The sequence below is a fragment of the Mytilus galloprovincialis genome, chromosome 12 (assembly GCF_965363235.1).
Source record: "Mytilus galloprovincialis chromosome 12, xbMytGall1.hap1.1, whole genome shotgun sequence".
In the NCBI taxonomy this organism is placed as follows: Eukaryota; Metazoa; Mollusca; class Bivalvia; order Mytilida; family Mytilidae; genus Mytilus; species Mytilus galloprovincialis.
In genome coordinates, this window is record NC_134849.1 from 39,364,382 (window position 1) to 39,384,912 (window position 20,531).

The 20,531-nt window shown below is 31.4% G+C and overlaps 1 protein-coding gene across 1 annotated transcript; it reads right to left on the reverse strand.

Moving 5' to 3' along the window:
- Nucleotides 1–17,019: 17,019 nt before the first annotated feature.
- LOC143053520 (uncharacterized) lies at nt 17,020–19,277 on the reverse strand. The gene is made up of 2 exons (XM_076226312.1): nt 18,479–19,277; nt 17,020–17,179 (listed from the first exon to the last, which is right to left on the reverse strand). Exons 1-2 carry the CDS (start codon nt 19,243–19,245, stop codon nt 17,107–17,109), a joined length of 840 nt encoding a protein of 279 aa, XP_076082427.1. The 5' UTR covers nt 19,246–19,277; the 3' UTR covers nt 17,020–17,106.
- Between the last annotated feature and the right edge of the window lie 1,254 nt (nt 19,278–20,531).

The window sequence follows — 20,531 nt, forward strand, 5'->3', positions numbered from 1 at the left end:
ATTTGTACGTTCAAAACTGACTGGGTGTGCTTGTCTAATTGAAAGCTGAATTATAACTGAAGTTGCTTTTGGAACTGCAACTGTCTTAGAACTTGTACTAAATTTTTATAATAATCTTGTTAATCAAAAGTAAAATCACAAAAAATACTGATCTCAGAGGAAAATCTAATCGGAAAGTCCATTATCATATGGCAAAATCAAATGACAAAACACATCAAAAACGAATGGACAAGAACTGTCATATTCCTGACTAGGTACAGATATTTTCAAGCGTAGAAAATGGTGGATCAAACCTGGTTTTAAAGCGCTTAACCTCTCACTTTGATGACAGTCTCATCAAATTCCGTTATATTTACAATGATGCGTGAACCAAACAGACATAGTAAATAGTCAAAATATGGGTACAGCAGTCATCATCGTGTTAAGTGATATGCAAAAATTTTCTTGTTATACAGACACTGCCATCTTATTTCAATCGTTGGTATTTGTTTATTGTTTTGTAATAAGAAAATATAAGTATGAATTCGTGTTGCTGTTGACCAAACGCGAACCCTGACATGTTCTTTTCTTTCAGTCTCTTTGCATTGTCAATTTCCTGGTTCCCGCCATGATAGTTTCTTTATATAGGTATCATACATTGTAACAGGACACATCACATTATTTTGTCTCATTTCCCTATGCTTCACAACTTTTCATTCGTCTACTATGGGCATCTATTTATAAGCATTAACTGCGCATGTGCTAGTCGTCGATATTGAACATAAACACCACCTATAACTACCTGGGAAATCAACCTATCAAGTATCATGGAATAGCCCACTTAAACCATGATGATGTGGGTTGTGCATAATAAGTACAACAAAACAATGTTCGGCTGTTCTGGTTCTAAGGTTGCAGTTCGAAACCAGAGGACTAATATAGTTAACCTTGTTACCTTTATCTCCCGCAACTTATACCATAATTGACGCTTGACGTTTTAAGAGAGGTGTATGTACCGGTTCATACTTGGGGTTAATTATGTACGTATGACACTGTTAATACAAATTTAAAAAGATTGCTTTAAAGATGATTGTTACTGTTCATTTTGTTAACGTGCTTTACTTGAAAACAGTGTCTTAACACTCCACAATCCCAATGGTCGAAGACCACACATTTTTTTCTTCAATACTAGGAGTAAGAACGTTCAGCCAGGTACCAAGGTTGGTCTGTACTTTGAATGTATTGTATGATACATTGATGTATACAGACCCGAACCGTACACAAACTTACTCTTTCATTTAACATGTTTAGATCAGTAGTAATGTATTACCGGGTGTACATAAGTAAATTTGTTCGTTAGAAAATACATCACTCTGTAATATCTTGTTCGGAGTAGCAGCAAATTTGGTTTCATCGACTCTGGTTTGAAAATGTCAATCTTAATATACATTGATAACACAATGTACTGCCTTGGTATATAAAGTATTTTCGAAGAATAACTATTCTGGCGCCACGTATGTGATTACGTTTAATCATATACATGATATATAGACAATCATATATCCCACTCAATCTGCTTTAAGTAATAAAAATAGTAATACTAAAATAATAATGATTATAATGACACTAGATATTAAAAACTGAATTCAATACATCAAGGAAATCTGACTTTGTAAACACCGACTACATACGAACGTCAGTAACATTCTAAAAATGTCTTGGATCTTCCAAATGTAATTAACGGAAAGCGTATTGGTGATTCGTAAACGACAGTCTATTTCAATACGTTGAAAATACCAGTATAAATATTTAACAAATAGTGATCGTGAAAAACGACCGAGTATGTTTTCAACATGAACATATATTTACTTTTGAAGTTAGTCATTTGATGATCTACATTTCAAAGAGTAATTTGTTATAAAAGATTTTCCCTTGTAATTGAATGTTCTAAAAACCTTTGTAAACGGAATATTAAGAAGCAGGTTTTACAACTCTTAAAATGCGATACACATGTTAATTGCTAATTATGGTAGGTACCGTGTTAACAAGGCTTAATAGTTATCAAATGTATCGGGATTATAATTTAATACATCGGACATGTTGTTCATATACATAAGACCCATAAGTGAAGAGCATATCAAAATAGTTATAAAGCTAACAAGTAAAACAATGAAGAGAAATAAGGACCCATAATTCCAAAACAAGTTGTGCAAAATACGGCTGAGGTTTGCCTGAAATAAGAAAATCCGTACTTTTTCGGAAAATTCAAAGTTTTTTGAAAAGGAAATTTATACAAATAACAATAATTATAATTGATATTCATGTCACTGTACTGACTACTGAGCTGGTGATATCCTCAGGGACGAATCGCCCACCAGCAGTGACATCGACCCAGTGGTGTACAAGACTTATAAGTGGCGCTCAGATCAAAATAGCTATACACCAAACAAGTACAAAAAGAGCATTGAGCACCCAAATTTCAAAAAGGTTGTGCCTTATACGACTAAGGTAATATATGCCTGTGATTAGAACATCCTCTGTTTTTCGAAAACGTTTGAGTTTAGGGAATAGGGAATTTATAAAAATGATCAAATAATTGATATTCATGTCAACACCTAATACTTTACTACTGCTAATAAATTAATAAATGTTGACTATCGGGCTAAACTATGTCGGCTGCAGTAATACATGTTGAGTTCAGGTAAAATATAAAGCATGACCTAGTTAGTTGATCCCGTAAATGTGACAACATCGCCATAACGCAAACCACATAACCGGCATGTATTCGTTTCATTTCTTTGAGCTGTATTAGCTTAAAAATTGGTATCAATGTAATGCAGGATTTAAAAAAAAAACTGATTAAAGAAACAGCAATAAAACAATAGTATATTCATCATGATGCATTTTGATTATTCGGTACGTTTTCTGAGGCGTTCGGAAGACACAGAAATGTGTTTCGTAAGGCAGTCGTCGTTGTTTTGATATCCAAAAGTAATTAAAACGGAACCAAATGCATTTTCACTAGTTGAAAAACATCCAACATGATCATGGCAAAGACTATGAAAGTATAAACTTTGTTTATAGCTATATAAATATACAAAGATGCATTGGATTTGTCTTTGTACTGTATTGACCGAAAAAAAACGAACAATGCATAACCAATAACATCGGTGGTTTTATGTTTAAAACATTTTTAATTCTGCGTGCGCTTTGTTCTTTTTTTCAATCTGACGGGTTGGACCATTTTGAATTGATTTTACAAGTAATATAATATTAAGCTGTTCTACCTCAACACCATGCAACGGATGGATTTGGCGTAATCGTACATTTAAATGGGCCTTTAATTCAAAAGTTTTCAGGTGTCGCTTTGCTTTTTACTTTTCATTTAATGATTTGTATATAAAACAATGGAAAATATGCCAAAGGAACATTCAAATGCATTAGTCGATTATAAACTGACAATGTACATGCGCATGATGTAACACCCAACACAAAAATCCACTATCAGACAAACAGTTTTACACGAAACATATATGACATAATATTTAGGAAATATCAACATCAAACCGACAGTTTACAGCTAAATATGCAGTTATCTATTGCTATTGATTTTATATTTAAAAATAACTGATCAATGTGTTTATTCAAATATTACAGCAGTTATAAACCATTATGTTTATCATTGTTAATTAATGTAAATTTCTACGTAATATATTTTATGTTTTATGTTTAAACGTAAAAGTACATCAGAAATTCCGAACTTCCAGGTGCAAAATTTATCAAAAAAAAAGTCGAAAACAGACAGCATCAAATTTCAAAAATGAGTCCTCAATCCATATCTTTGATTAAGAGTTTTAGATAGATTATTTAAAACAAAATAAAATTACTGAAGTATTAAAACATTTTTTAAATTACTACTATTTGGTTAGAAATACATGTTTATTTACAGTCACCACCACATGCAAACACAGCAGTGCACGGGAGACCCGATTTTCCACATTATCAACGACCGCGACATCCTCTGTATCTGTATCTGTATGAATAAGTTGTCGATACCAATTCTGGCTTTAATATAACGGTTTGAGAGAGCGCCGCCGATTTATTGACGAGACGTAACGCAGATTTGACGCTCTCTATGCTTGAAGCGCGCACTACAGTGTCGTCTAGCTGATTCGATGCGATCATTGTCTTTACAAAGAATGAGTTTGAGTATTGTGGTGTTTTGCTTAGTGGAATGTCAAAACACTTAGAGTGATTCTTTACTTGCTTTTGCACAATATTTGTTGCGAGGTATTCTTCGATTTTCTTGGCAGTAATGTTTCTCTTAGAACGTGCTTTTTTTTAGAAATTCGTCTTGTTCAATAGCGGGAATCAGCCCCTAAACCACTTTGTACATAAATTACATTTTCTAGCTTGCAATTGTCTGGAGGTCTTGTAGTTCCAGTTGGGCAAGCATATTGGAGACACACCCGTCCTCTCTTGACTTGTAATCTATGTAGATAAATCTTGCGGCTTGACGTTGTATCATTTCTAGCTTATTTATGTTTGTTACCGTGTAAGGGTCCCATACTATGGCTCCATATTCCATCGTTGATCAACGAGCGAGATATAAGCTGTTTTTTGCAATCTTCTGGGCAGTATTTCATGTTTCTTCTTTGAAAGCCTAGTGCTGAATTTGTTTTCTTTGCCACGTTTAATATGTGGGTGGTCAATTTGAGGTCTTCCGAAATTTGTCCCCCTAAACACCTGCCTTAGTATATTGCAAGTTTGACATGCTGGAAAAAACTAGACCAAGTTGAGAGAATACCCTCAGTTAGTCTTCCCTTTTGCGCAAATAGTTATTTTCTTGATTCGTTAACCATGTTAACCCCATCTGATAAGTTTGTGTGATCTTACAGTTAAACCTCGGAGATTTAGGCTGATCAATCATCATTCTTTATGTCAATGTCACATCTATAAATGCCATCAATGTCTCCCACGCAGTCTTTGTTTCCTTTTCAAGCAATCAGAGAACCATATACATGATATCACAACTGTTAAAGACATGGATCACAAGTGTGTGTAATCACGCATTGCCAGGTGCATTTGAAAATTCATTGATATATATTTAACCAAAGCTTTTTGCCCTCCAAAACACAATTTATAGGTTCGTCTACCCCTGTCACGGAATAGCGAAACAGTAACGACTATTCGAATGATGACTCGTGCAGGTTCGTGTTTCATTGCATCAGACACATGCACCATGATTCTATTGTCGTCTCTTAATGTGAACATTGTGATAAACTTGAAATTCCCAAAAGCTGTGCCAAATACGGCTAAGGTAATCTATGCCTTAGATAGAATATCCTGAGCATTTGTTATAAGAAACGAGCACTACATTTAGGGGAAAGGGAATACACAGACGAATCCAGAGTCAAAACAAGATTACGACAATAAGAAAGAACTTTTAAGTTTTCATTCGCTTGCTCAATAAATTTTGAGAAAAAAGTAGTTGTAGCAACAATTGCTCAGGATGTTCTGTGTTATCCACAACATAGTAATGTTTAAAGCTTATCATCATGTTCACTTGAAGAGGCTGACACTTGAACCAAGATGCATGTGTCTGATGCAGTGAAACACAGACTTAACTGAGTCATGACTCGAACAGTCGATAATTATGTTGCTGTCATTGCTGTTTCGCTTTTCAGTGACATAGGGGCAGACAAACTTTGGCTTCCATTTGGAAATGGGAAAAGCTTCAGATATATATCTATCCATGACCTTTCAAATACACTAGAGAGATTACACGTTTGCTGGAAAATGAACTGCGTTGGTGACATGGATGGTGTTTAAAGATGTTACTCTTTCATTTAAAATGATGATTGATCAGTCAACATCACCAGATATGGATTTGACAATTTCATTGATAGAACGATACGTGGTTTTGTTGTAAGATCGAAAATCTTATCAGATGGGATTAGCGAAGCAAGAAAAAATGTGTTTTTGGAAGAGGAAATACTTATTGAGGCTATTCCCACGACTCGGTCTAGTCTTTTTCAACAAGTAAAACGTGCAATATACCATGGCGGGTTCGACTGAGTAACAAGCTTGGTATTGGAATTGCTAACTAGTCCCTCGCTTATGAATGACGAAGAGAAAAACATGATCAATGGGAACCCTTTTGGACAACTCTTTATGAGGCTTCTTCATTTTATCAGGAGCATGTACATTATAGATGTAAGAAACAATACCACGAACTTTGTAAATTTGGAAAATAAGCTCTCCGATTGTGAATAAACATGTATTTGCGGCCATACATAAGTCATTCTTAAGATGTTTAAGAACTTTAGTGATTTTATTTTGTTTTAATCAATCTATCCAAAACTCTACATCGATGATATGGACTCATCTTTATAATTTACGGAATATTGTTTTTTTTACCGGAAGTGTTAATTTTGTATTTAAACATATAAAGCAGAATAGAATTAGTGGTTTTGAGGATAACTAGAAGCAAAAAATTTAATGATCAGCAAAAAAAACATTTTATTCACATTTTGAAAAAAAGTTGAATATCAAAATGAAAAATTATCAATGTTTCTTTGTCAGCCGTAGTGGATATCACCGGAAGTAAGGCTTTTAAAGACAAATGTCGTATACATTGTATCCATGAGAAGCATCAAAGAAAGGTTCCTGCACAGTATAATGATAGCAGCAATACTTTAAAACACATTTCAATTACCCTCCCTAAAAATAAGCTTATTCTAGTACTATATTCGCCATGTTTGATTTTACCGGAAGTAGGGTTTTTGAAGACATCTTATCTATATCATATATCCAAAAGTAGTACAAAACAAAGGTTTATACCAAATATTATGATAGTAGCATGTTAATAACACCTTTTCACATACTAGTCTTCGATATTGGGCTAATTTAAGTATGATGTCCGCCATTTTGAATTTTACCGGAAGTGGGACATTTTTTTCAAATGCCTCCCTATCTGAAATGAAAGAGAAATAGTTAAGGAACGTCAATGCAAAATTTCATGCTTGTAGCAGGATGTGCACAATTTTTCACAAAGCCGCCGTACTAATAGGTTCAGATGTTTGGTTTCGTCGTGCAGTGTTTTGACGGAAGGAAGGATTAAACATTGCGCATAGTTTACAAGGCAAAATTTAATGTTAGAACACACTTTGGTATCGAATTTCTCCCTATGTGTCCCAGACATGCAGCCAGTTTTCTAATTCTAGATACATCATTAGAAATGACAACAACAGAACAAAATCATATATATTAAAATAAATACTAAATAACCCAATCAACAGTAATTTTACTTTTCGTACCGTTTAAAATATTGCATGGCATCCATTTGAATACAAACATTTTAGGAATATTAAAACTCTAGAGGAACCATTTTATAGCAGGTATCAGAAAAAAATATATCAAACGAAAATTGCAAAATCTTGACCTGTAGCCTATCTTGTGTATAACTGAAGAAGTCAAAATTCAACTTTGAACTTCAATTCACGAAAAAAAAAGCCGGTAACATAGAAAAAGATTCTCACATAGTATGGATAAATAAACTCATATATTAGTTTTCAACTTAAAATGAATTAGATGAATTAAAAAATTTTGACAAGCACACCCCCTTTTATGGAAGAAAATAATGACTAAACATTTGTATAAAGAGAATTCAAATCTTCCTGCTAAACAACGAACTTGATTATTTTATTTTATTTTAATTTAATTTCAATAGTATCAACATTTTTATCATATATATGGACATCCAAAGTTTTCGATTCAGACTTTAAGTTTTGTTTTTTAGCAATATTTTTCACATTTTTTTACCTATGGCGTTCATTTTGTTGTCCATATTAGACTATATCTTAATATGCTTTTTACACATTTCTATGTAATATATACTTAACTTGGCAGTTTATACTCTTTGGTCAGATTGTTGTCTCTTTGACACATTCCCCATTTTAATTCTTACTTTCATCTTTATGATATGATTGAGGTGAAGTTTTATGCATGCAGTGGAACTGTTTACGAAGAATGATTCTCATTGGTTTCATGAAAATTTACAGAACATCGTGTAATTTTATATCCTATTTGTCAAATAAAACTGGTTTTTATTTCATTGTTAATCTAATTGTTGTTTGATCATTGAAAAAAAACAACAGTTCAAGTTATGAATTCTATTTTTTTTTAAACTTAACTGCTATGGGACAAGGGCTAAACATAATGAGTATGCTGTCATGATGAAAGGGCATTGAAGGTCATTATAATTTTAAATTTTGGGTAAATACTGTTTCCTTAGACCAGTTTATTCTTTTGGGGGTAGGGGGAGGGTTTGATTTTTTGAACATCAAGCTTCTTCTATCCATAGCGGGATAGTACAAAATCTACAAAATATCAATACTGTATAGATGACAAAATACCATCAGAAAAGTACAATATCAACGTAAATCATATACAGGTCTATGCTATGCAATGAATACGATTGCTAGGTAGTTTCTAAGAATTAAAAAAATAACAAAATGTAAGATATTTACAATTATCATGTAATCACATTACAATAGAAACCTAGATTTGGTTGACACATTATTGATTGCATAAACCTTGAAGAAATATTAAAGGCTGTGCTAGGTATACAGTGTTGTTGCTCAGGATCATTCTGGTGGCTAAGATGTTGATAAATACTCGTATAAATCATTGAGATAAATGGGACATTACTGTATGAGATTTCCATATATGTTTTATACAATGATATATTTTGATTCCTATAAAAAAAATACACATATTTTGATAAATAAGGTTTAAATAACGTATAGTTATCAGATTTTAAAAATGTTGCTAGTCAACCAACAAATGATTATTACAAAAAAAATGTCATTTTTCTAAGCTTCTATATTTAGTCTATTGAAATTATGAAATTCAATACATTTAATATTGTACCTTGTAATTTGTTACTATGTTACTTTTATACTAAAATTACAGTTTGATGTCTTCTTATAATCATCGAGCATATGATTAGATTTAAAAAAAAAAGTACAGAACATTTTTTTCATCTAAAAAAAGAATGCTAGAAAAATCGTTAAATTTGTTAGAAAGTCAGAGTAAATATGAAAAGTATGTGTTTATTTATGTACAATATTCGATTTCAGTAATCTATATTTTTTAATAAATAGATAAAACAACTTCAATATCTACAGCAATTATTAACATACATGTTAACTTAAGTACTGTTAAGTACTTTAAATAGAAGTTTATCTATAGAATTACATTCATTTTTTATGTTTAGACGTAAACGAAAAGTATGACAGCAATATAATGTTAGACAAAGTCAAACGATAACCAACTGAATGATTTGAACATAACTATTATATTTAATATACAAAAAAAAGTAACATTTACTGAAAGAAAAGTTTGTTGTCATTGAAATTACCATTTCCCCATCAGTTGCAACACTATTTCTTACAACAGAAAAACAAATACTGATTACATTTTGCAGAAAAAAATCATTGTTGCCTTGACTTCTTTAAACATCTTTGATATAGCGCAGCCATCTGTAATACATAAATATCCACGTTTTATGAAATGAAATTATGTAGGAAGTATTTAAATGTTTCATTCTTTATTTTTAATGTATACTACAAAACTCTATAATATTCGGTTTTTGATTGTTTTAGCATGTTCATTGTAGCACTGTCTGTTTACAAACGTTCAGCAAATACCTTTGCAATAATGATAAATTATGAAAAGTAGTTGAACAAACAACAACTTATTATTCAATAACGAAATATGAAAACTGTATGCAGACGTCGAGTGATATAGTAATCAGGACTTGATGATATATTCAACATTGAAAATATTAAAATGGAAATGAACGAAAACGTTTTCTTTTTAAATTACTCTCCTTTATATTTGATATCGTTTTATCGGGCGCTCCATGAACCTCGATAGAACATTTTTCCTAAAACTTTGTTTGTGTAAGCTTTTCACAACGAACGATTACATCCAAATTATATAATAATATTATCGTTTGTTTTCATTTGATGCAAACAAATTGCGTTGCATTTTAAATGGCACTTACCCACTGCACTTGCCGCACGCATACTCGCTAAAAGTAAAAGAAATTATGAACATTAAAACAAGCTTGTTCTTGCAAATTAAATGTATACCAAGATATGTAGATTCTAACCAGTTTAATATTATGACGTGTGCAAAAATTGCTACAAAATGTCTTAATGAAACAAAACAATATGACATATGTGTAGACCACAGAGTAACTTCGTACCCATCTCTATAGTTACATTTCAAAATCATATGTTGGTTCAACAATAATCTATCTGTGTATTTCGCTGAATGTATTATAGGTTCAAGTTATGTGTTCAGTCGTGCAGTATTTGGAAGGAAAGCATAAACCATGTGCATTGTTAACATAGCAAAATATAATGTTATTACAAACTTTAAAATCGAAATTTTCCTCATGTCTCCCAAACATGTAGACAATTTTCTAAATGGTTGAACAAAAATTTATAAGAAATGAAAACAACAGTAAAATATAAATAAGAAAATTTGTTTATATAATTGAATCAATCAATCAACAATAATTTAAACTATTCGTATCGTTTAAAATATTCGCTTAGCATGCATTTTTCACATTTGACTACGAACATTTAACAACTATTAAGACTCTAGCGGTATTTGTATACAGCCTTTGTCAGGAAAAGTAAATTAGTTTACATTGTTGATGCACGGCAATCTCCATTTTATGAAATTCCGTTTATATTAACGTGTATGCTTGCATGTTATAATTTTCGATTTAAAAAATTGAACCTTCATTTTAAGATATAAAAAGTTTCAAATTATGTAAAATAGATATGGCTTTGTTTCCTACAGTTCATTTGACATTTTGTATTTTTAAATACCAACTTAAACAGGACGCACTTAACGGCTTTTGTATTCTTCCTTAGAGTTTGACACTTTGTGTTGCTACTGTACTTTTATTGATTGTGATATTAAAAGGGGAAATAATTCCTTTATTATATACTTAGAAGTAAATACAGATAAATTGTATGTGTAATACAATCAGTGGCAAGCGTGTTGTATCAGCCATCCGTGATGATATCGATATCAGCACAGTTGCAAAAGCTTTATCACACCTTTAATCTGTATGACGTCACGTCATCGATTGCAATCACTGTTGCAAAGGCTTTATGCTATCAAATCCCTAAGCTGTATGACGTCATGTCAACCCTTTAATCTGTATGACGTCATTTCAAATCTCCTTATCTGTATGAGGTCATGTTGCATAAAAAAAACATCTATTGAGGTATATGTTTATAATAAAGTGTATATGATATGGCTTTTTTCAATATTACACACCGTATCAACCCTCAACCAATATAATCCCTCGAGCAGAGCTCTTGGGATTATATTGGTGTATCGGGTTGATACGGATGCGATATTGAAAAAGCCATATGATATTCTCTATTTATCTAACAGCTAAACCGTGTATTGCATTGCAGTTTAAATAACAAATACTTCTCTAATCAAACGTGCACTGGCTACTTACTTTCTGAAAAAAATGTAGCTACATTAGTTTTTTCACCATCGTTGAGGATTTTTATAATTTTGTGTATTGCCATGTCATGAATTGCAAAATTGGTATTTGATTTTTGACATTAAAGTATATATAACAATTGATCAGAATTAAATCTTCTTTTGAAAAAGTTATGCTTGTTTGTCATAAAAAATCCGAAATGTTTTTCATGCACTTCAGATAATTTATATATGCAATAAAATAAATATGATGTTTTGATGAAGCAATTATTTGTCTTGGCTTGCATTGTCGGCTTGAACAGTAACAGATGTGTCATGTAAAGAAAAAACATTATCAACCAATGACGTTAAACATTAAAGTGTTTGGTCTTTTGCATGCTTGACAGAGACATTTGAGAAGCTTCAAATATTGTGTCACATTTCAGTTCGTTTTGTTCGTGGGCAACGGCCGAGGAGTCATTATGAAGGGTTGCGATGTTTATAGGGGAATGTATTTCTGTATTTACCCGTATAAAATGTACTGCCTTGCAGCTTAATTATAACACTATGGCCTTGTACAGTTTATCGGAATTACATTTTCTTTTGAAATAGTAATGTTGATGTGTGATACAGATTACGAAATGTATTAATACCGGTAAATGTAATGCTTTTTCTATTTGCACTAAACTATGGTGTTTTGATGAATCAGGTTTTTTTTATTTACGGGTTGAACAGTGACATACATGTATGTGTCATGTAAAGAAACCAACCTATTGGGTCATATACTGTAGCCATCACAGTTGTTGCTCTTATGTTTGCTTGACAAAACAGGTTCTATGATACAAATATAGTGTCAATTTTCTGTTCGTTTTGATCATTGTCAACGGTCGATGAGTAAATAATTATGGGGTAATCTTTAAAAGGGAAATATTTGGTTATTTTTCTATTTAACAGCTATTCCGTGTATTGCATTGCATTTTAAATGATAAATACTTCTCTCAATTAAACTTGAACTGGCTACCTACCGGCTGAAAAAAAATGTAACATTATAATTTTGCACCATCATTGAAATATTTTTTAGTTTTGTGCATAGCAATGTCATGAATTACAAAACGGGTAGTTATGGTTTGACATTAAATCGTTATAGAACAGTTTTTCAGAATTGAATCTTCCATTGCTTGTGATACAGATTCTGAAAGGCCGTAAATGAACTTCAAACAATTAATGTATGCATTACAATAAATATAATGTTTTGATGAAGCAATAATTTGTGTTGGCTTAAATTGGTGGCATGAACAGCAACATATTTGTCGTGTAAATAAATAGAATAATCAACCAATGACGTTACATATCACGTTATGTGGTCTTTTGTTTGCTTGATGAAGACATGTGTTATGCTTCAAATATGGTGTCCGTTTTATGTTCGTTTTGCTTGTGGTCAACGGCCGATGAATCAATAAGAAGGCTTCAGATCTTTATAGGAGGAATATATTTCTATTTTTCATCAGTACAATTTTACAGGTATTGCCTCGCAGTTTAAGTTACAATATTATGGCCATATTTTACAATTTATCGGAAATAGTAATGTTGATGTGTTATTAGGGTTACAAAATGTCTTAAATAGATGTCAAAATATTTACATTTGCATTAAAAAGCATTGTGTTTTGATGAAGCAGTCATTCGTGTTGCCTTGACGCCTTGAACAGCAACACACATGTATGAGTCACGTAGAGAGAACCCATAATAGGCCATATAGTTAAGACATCAAAGTTGCTGGTCTTATATCTTGACAATACAGGTTTTGTGTTCAAATAAAGTGTCAATGTTAAGTTTCGTCAACGGCCAATTAGTAAATGATAATTATTGTAGTATCTAAAGCGAAAACAATTTCTTTATTTTACAGCTCGTCTGTGTATTGTATTGCAATTTCAATAATAAATACTTCTCTCAATCAAACTTGAACAAGCTACTTACAGACTGAAAAAAAGAATTGTTATATTAGTTTGTTCACCCTCATTCATGATTTTTTTTAATGTTGGGTATTGCCGAATCATGAATTTCGAAATGTTTTTTTAATGTTTGACATAACAGCTTTATAGTACAGTTTCTGCTTGTTTGTTATAAAGATTCCGCAATGTCTTCAATGAACTTCAAATAATGTATATATGCAATAAAAAAATTATGATGTTTTTTTTCTGAAGCAATCATTTGTGTTTGCTTGAAATGACGACTGGGATAGTGAGTTGTGAGTATTGTAAAGAAGCACCATAATCATACAATGACGTTTAACATCACGATTTTTAGTTTTATGTATGCTTCACAGGGAAATGTGTAATGCTTCAAATGTATTGTCAAATTTCAGTTCGTTTTGCTTGTGGTCAACAGCCGATGAGTCAATAAGTTGGCGTGTGATCTGTATAGGTAAATTCATATCTGTATTTAACCTTATACAATTTTGAAGGTATTGCCTCGCAGTTTAAGTTTTAACATAATCGCCCTATTATATAGTTAATCATTATGTTCTTTTGAAAAAAGTAATGTTGATGTGTATTAAGGATTACGGAATGTGTTAAATAAATGTCAAACTTTTGGTATTTGAATTAAAAAAAAATGAATTTTGATGAATAAATAATTTTTATTGGCTTGACTTCTTGAACAGCACTATACATGCATGTGTCATGTAGTGAAAAACACATATTTAGCCATTAACTTTAGACATCATAGTTGTTGCAATATGTATGCTTGACAAGAAAGGTTTTATGTTGCAAGTATGGTGTCAAATTTCTATAATCCTTTTGCTCATGGTCATAACCCAATGATTAAATAATAAGGATTATAATGTTAAAAACAATATTTGTATTTATTTAACAGCTATTCCGTGTATCATATTGCAAATTAAATTATGAATACTTCTCTGAATTAAACTTGAACTTGCTACTTACTTACTGAAAAAATAGAATTATACCATTATTTGTGCACCAACATTTATCAATTTCATAATTGTAATGCAATGCTTTGTCATTAATTGCATTTGACATTTGCGCTTGTCCCTAGTCAGGAGCCTCTGTCCTTTGTTGGTCTTGTATGTTTTTAATTTTAGTTCATCTATATGTTTCGGAGTTAAGTCTGACGTCCATTTTACTGAATTTGTACCAATTTTTATTTAGGGCTCAGCTGAGTACCACTTCCGGGTGTGGAATTTTCTCGCTTCATTGAAGAGCTATTGGCGGCCTTTGGCCGTTATCAGCTCTTTGTTCGGGTTGTTGTTTCTTTGAGATATTCTCCATTTCTATTCTCAACTTTATTCAATCTTTATAGACATGGTAGAAGTGTTTCAGAAATGAATGTTATTGCATCAATAATGCTGGCGTATAAAAAAGAATTTTTAAATGTTTTATTGACCTTTAAACTATTTCAAACTTTATGCAATAAAAAAAATAGATTTTGTAATGAATAAATCAGCTTTGTTAACTCTACAACTGGAACAGAGACATGGGTGTCGTGTAGTGCAGCCAAAAAATTTAAATGACGTAAATGTTCATTTCAAATAGTAAGATGCAAATGTAAAAGTGAGGCTTGTATGAATAGAACACATATGTTTCGCAATTTGTTTTAAAGAATAATGAAACAGAATATACATGGTATATGCAAGAAGAAATACGAATACTTACTAGTGATTGACTGGTACAATTATCTCACACCTTAAACGATAATGTATACAATAAATTAATTTTGACTGATACCTGCACGATATGACATATTCAGGAAACCATTTCGAGAATCTGTATACTACTCGTTGTCTTATCATCGCCTTTTTTGCATATTTTTTACTTCTGTCTTAATACTTAGTGAATCATGTCATGAATCATTGTTTTTGTTAAAAAAAGAAATAAAACATATTACAATTACTAACAACTGAGAGATCGCAAAATAAAACATAATTAACATATCATAAATTGTTCATGTCCGACTGACGTTTTTATAATCAATATTCTAGAAAACTGACACCCAAATCTGAAAGCTTAGGTTTGATTCACTTTTCAATACTTGAAATATAATATGTACGAAATTTATGCAAACAGATTAGTTCTAGTTCAATGCGTCTTATGTCTTTTTTGCAGTTAGTGTATACATGTAGTTCCATATTTTTATTTATTTTTATTATGTGCGGAAATTCCGACATGTATCTTAGACCGTATGTCAATAACCATAAACCAACGGCTGCAGCTGGTGATGCCCCAGAAGATTAAAAATTAACCAAAAAAGGAATATAACAAATGCTAGAAATCAAAAAGATAATTTACGTATTTCCTGAGTCCGAGACGTTTCCTTGATTTTTTGTCTTAGAAATAAAGAATAATCACGTTGTCATAGCAACTTCATTTTAAATCGAGACTTATAATTATCACAACGTCGATTCTGAATTTCGTGAAGATATTAAAGAAGACAACTTCAATGTAAACTATCTTTCAAAATTAATACTTTCGAAACAGTTCAGCATTTTAAATCTTCTAAGATGTGTCCCTTCTATACATTCCCAATTGTACAAGAAAGAATGGGATGCTTATATTAAATGTTCAATACAAGTCTTCTACAAACGTTAATAACAAGTAGCAAAAATTATCCGTTTATTGATATATATGATTTGGTAAGTATTCATGTCCAACAGTAAAGCAATGCAATGCAAACTATCTAATATTTAGAAAATAAAGATGGATGAACGAATGAAAGGATGCATTAGAATCTGTGCATTTTAATGAAGAATTGACATAGAAACATTATTGCAAATCTTACTTTTTTAGATTTTACAATAACTTTAATAAGACGACCATTGTCGGCTTCTCCTGATTCGGTATTAACCCCACCCCTTTTTTTCACTTTTCGAATAAAATAAGAAAAACAGACTGACATGTACATGATTGTACAATTTGGAAATTAGTATGGCGTTCATTATCACTGGACTAGTATATATTTGTTTAGGGGCCAGCTGAAGGACGCCTCCGGGTGCGGGAATTTCTCGCTACATTGAAGACCTGTTGGTGACCCTCTGCTGTTGTTTTTTATTTGGTTGGGTTGTTGTCTCTTTGACATATTCCCCATTTCCATTCTCAATTTTATAAAAATTGCATACAGTTTTCTTTTTTTTTCTGCATGGTGATTTATACTAGATATATTTTGAAATTCTGCTAACTACCATATTTTGACTAGCAAACAAATCTCTAGGGTGAAAAAAACCCGTAAATATCAATCTTTCAGAAAATGTTACACGTAAATCCTCTCTTGAATAAATACACAGTTTTTAAATTGAAAAAAATATTGCAATTTAACAGCAATAAAATCGGCCCAAAGTTCAAAATACAAACCAAAAATTGTCTTAAAAACGTCGATTTTAAAACTATTCGCTTGATTGGTGTATTTACGGAACAATACTACGTCGATCTAAGTAACATAATGACTACTGTTATATATTACATCATACTTTATTCTCTTTTGTGAATGTTGTGTTTATTTTCTCATTCATGTCAATCATTTGTAAAATGAACACATAGCTGTTTCTTGTTATTTTGTATGTTTTTATTTTGTACGAATAATACTCAAAAGAACTTACCCACAACCAGTACATTTGTATAACCATCCATGGCGTGGCTTCTCTTCTTCTAAGACTGGTGCACATTTGCTTTAAAACAGTATTTCCTTATTTTTTGTTTAAATGTTACATGAACAATTATACTAATTGCCTTTGACATTCTTTGTTTCCGTGTAAAATTACTTTGTACATTTTTTTTTTCACATGTCAATTATGTAGTATTAAAGATATGTGTTACTCTAGTTAAGATCCACACAAGTATGTACAAAACTGTTTATGTCATTTGGCAATGCAAAAAAATATTATGATTACAACAAAATATAATGAAATACGAAAATATTATAGTTTAATTATATGTCTCATCATTTTACATTATACTAGCGCTTACAAGTAAATATAACATGTACATTTGGAAATATGAAATATATGTTCAATATTAAATGTTGATGTAAAATAAATCATACCCTTGTTAAAAATACATTTTGTGTAATTCATCAATGCAAATGATAGAATGATTACGTGTATCATAAATGCAAATAATGTTATGATTAACATGATCAATGCAGTGTATATCATATGTTTTGTGATACTAAAATCATTCTGTCAATATAGTTTAACATATGTTTTAAGAATTGTTCATTAATTCAGCTATTGTCATTCCGGGACCTTTTTCATCTGACTATGCGCTGTAGGTTTGGTTTTGTTGAAGATCTCACGGTGTCATTTTGTTTTTTACGGAACGTTGTCACACATGCATACTTCCCACCACTACATGTTATTATAAATTATACATGATTAAAGATGTTATCAAAGTAAAAAGTATTATGATTACATGTAACTTATTGGGAAAATACAAAGCTTGTATTAAACAACTGTGACCAATATGACGTCTTTATATACATTGTTTTCTCTTAAACTACAGGCTTCTATACAAAAGCACTAAAATTATTGGAAACGCAATATTTATTTTCTACCTCTACTGAGTAATGAGCGTAGCTAGATTATGTACCTATTTTGTGAATCCAATGTTAATTCAAGTAATATCGTCCGATACGTTCGGGTATATGCATGAGAAGTGAAAGCAATCTATATTGTTTTATGGACAGTATAATTTCTGCCTTTCAGCGCTTCGTTAATCGGAAAACACTGTCCATGCCAGCGGTTATTTATAGTTCATTTTACTTATAAAAAAGAACGTGTTGATTGGAGATCTTTAAAAAGAGTAGGTCTGTTTCAAGCTGTAAATCTTGACCTGTCGTATATATATTTTTCAATCATTTGTTGCTATATATTTACTTTAAAAACAGTTTTCCTCGATATTTTACAGTTTTGCCTGATTCTATAGACAACTGTATTAGTTCAGAAGACAACGCATATTTCTATATTTACCTTATATTGTATGTACCTATCAGTTGTCTGATGTCATCTTCAGCTACAGACTTCCTTTTGAAGGATATATTGGGAAACTTTGGAAGAGAATTGATAGTGAGTTTGCTAATTTCTTCTTTCAGATTATTGATCTTTTGTACCAAACTTTCATCTTGTCGGGTCTTATCTAGTTCATTTCTCTTTCTGTCTAAGGCCTGTCCGGCAACAAGCACGGATTTAGCATCAGACAACATCTTCATCAGCTTGTCTTTCTCCTTCTTGGATTGTTCTTTAACTAAGGTAATCATCTGTGCTACGGTTTTATCAACCATACGTTTAATCATACTGCCTTCGTCAGTTATGGTTTTAATAACGGATTCAACAGAATTATCAAACGACTTCAAGCTTTCTTCAATCTTCTTTAAATTTTGATTTGCCTCGTTTGTTTTGGCACGAATTTTTGTTTCATTTTCCACTTGTAATTTCGCGACTACATCAACAAATTTGGAAAATGTATGCCCTTTGTGATTTCCTGTCACACAACTGGTACATGCCGGTACATTGCATGTATTACAAAATAACGTAAATTCTTCTTTGTGTTCACTACATTTGGATTTTCCTTCCGGGATTAGGTCGGACGCTTTTTGAAACTGGTGGTTTCTCGATAACTTCTGCCTATTATGTAGCAACTTGCAATTTTCACAATAGTATTCCTCACAGTCTATGCAATATTCTGATCCAGGGGCACTCACGCAAACCTCGCATGTTTTAGACGCAGCTTGAGCCATTGTGCACTCAATCAAAATCACAGGTTAAAAGGTGATAGTATCACATGACAGATAATTCTAAATTTAAATCAAGGACGAAAACTAGTGAATGTAAATGATTGAAGAGATTGTATTTGAAAAATTCAAACATTATGTCTTTTTTTATTTTGAAAAAAACTTATATTTAAAATAAATACATGTATTATATTAACGTACATTTAGTTATTGGACGTGTAATATGAACATACCAACTTATCAACCGTTTAAATAGTCGAAGTGAATATTATATATGATATCACCTGTTATTTACCAAACTATGTATTTAAATGTAAACATTGTACTAAATAACATCCTTTATTTTGGTTAGCATGTGTATAGTTTCCACCAAAAGATGAACGAATAAGATAAGATATTACATGTGTATAATGAAAATAATGAATGATTTTAAAATTGCTTTTAAAATGTTAAGACGATATATCAAATGTTCATTAAAAAATCATTCTATAATTATTAAAAAAAATAAAGCATAGCTTTAAGAGGTGTATTCAAAGTTTAAACTATTTGTATACTATAAATGTGATATATAATACATACATATATCTTTAATTAACTCTGTATTATTTTCAATAATTAAATTGATTTTCGCATATACACACTTCTAAAAAAATACAATAAGAATCCCATTATGAGCAAAACGTATGTCAGATCACTAAATAGATGTGTTGTAAAACAAGATACAATCGAGGCTTCATTAATGAAAAGAAGAGGTGTGGAAAGGGTAAGAATGTATGTGATGTTGCAATATCTAAAATATTACTTGGTTTGTACAACCGTTGTTGTTCAGAAAATGGGTTTTTATAAAGGTACTGTATTACAATGTTCCTTTCTGGATATATCATCATCATACACATGGACTGACCACTAATGCATGTATTCCTCTCATTGCAGGTTCACTTTGAGTTCAGGATAACAACCGAAGTATAAGTCACTCATTTGAAGATGTCATTTAAGCAATAAAAGTATGAAATTATTATTGCAACCAAAAAACATTTGTAGAGACAATATCATACCAATGCTTAATCAAAACTCCATGTTTACAACTCAACAAATAAAACCAAATAAATATTATAAGTTTAACATACCTGACTGATACCCCTTCTGGATCGCTGACATCATTGCTCTGGATGAATTCGTACCAATACTCAATAGAGATAACACGGTAGCTTACTCTTGGGATCAAACAAAGAAGACTATGATCGCATTTTCTTGACTTAGCAAGTGTTTAACTATAGGTAAGATTTGGTTTA

Excerpts from the sequence above, each read along its gene's own strand:
- LOC143053520 (XM_076226312.1), bottom strand. The coding sequence starts at position 19,245 with ATGGCTCAAGCTGCGTCTAAAACATGCGAGGTTTGCGTGAGTGCCCCT. Across the intron at positions 17,180-18,478 it reads ATAGGTACATACAATATAAG|CAAATGTGCACCAGTCTTAG; the intron begins GTAAATATAGAA and ends ACTGTTTTAAAG.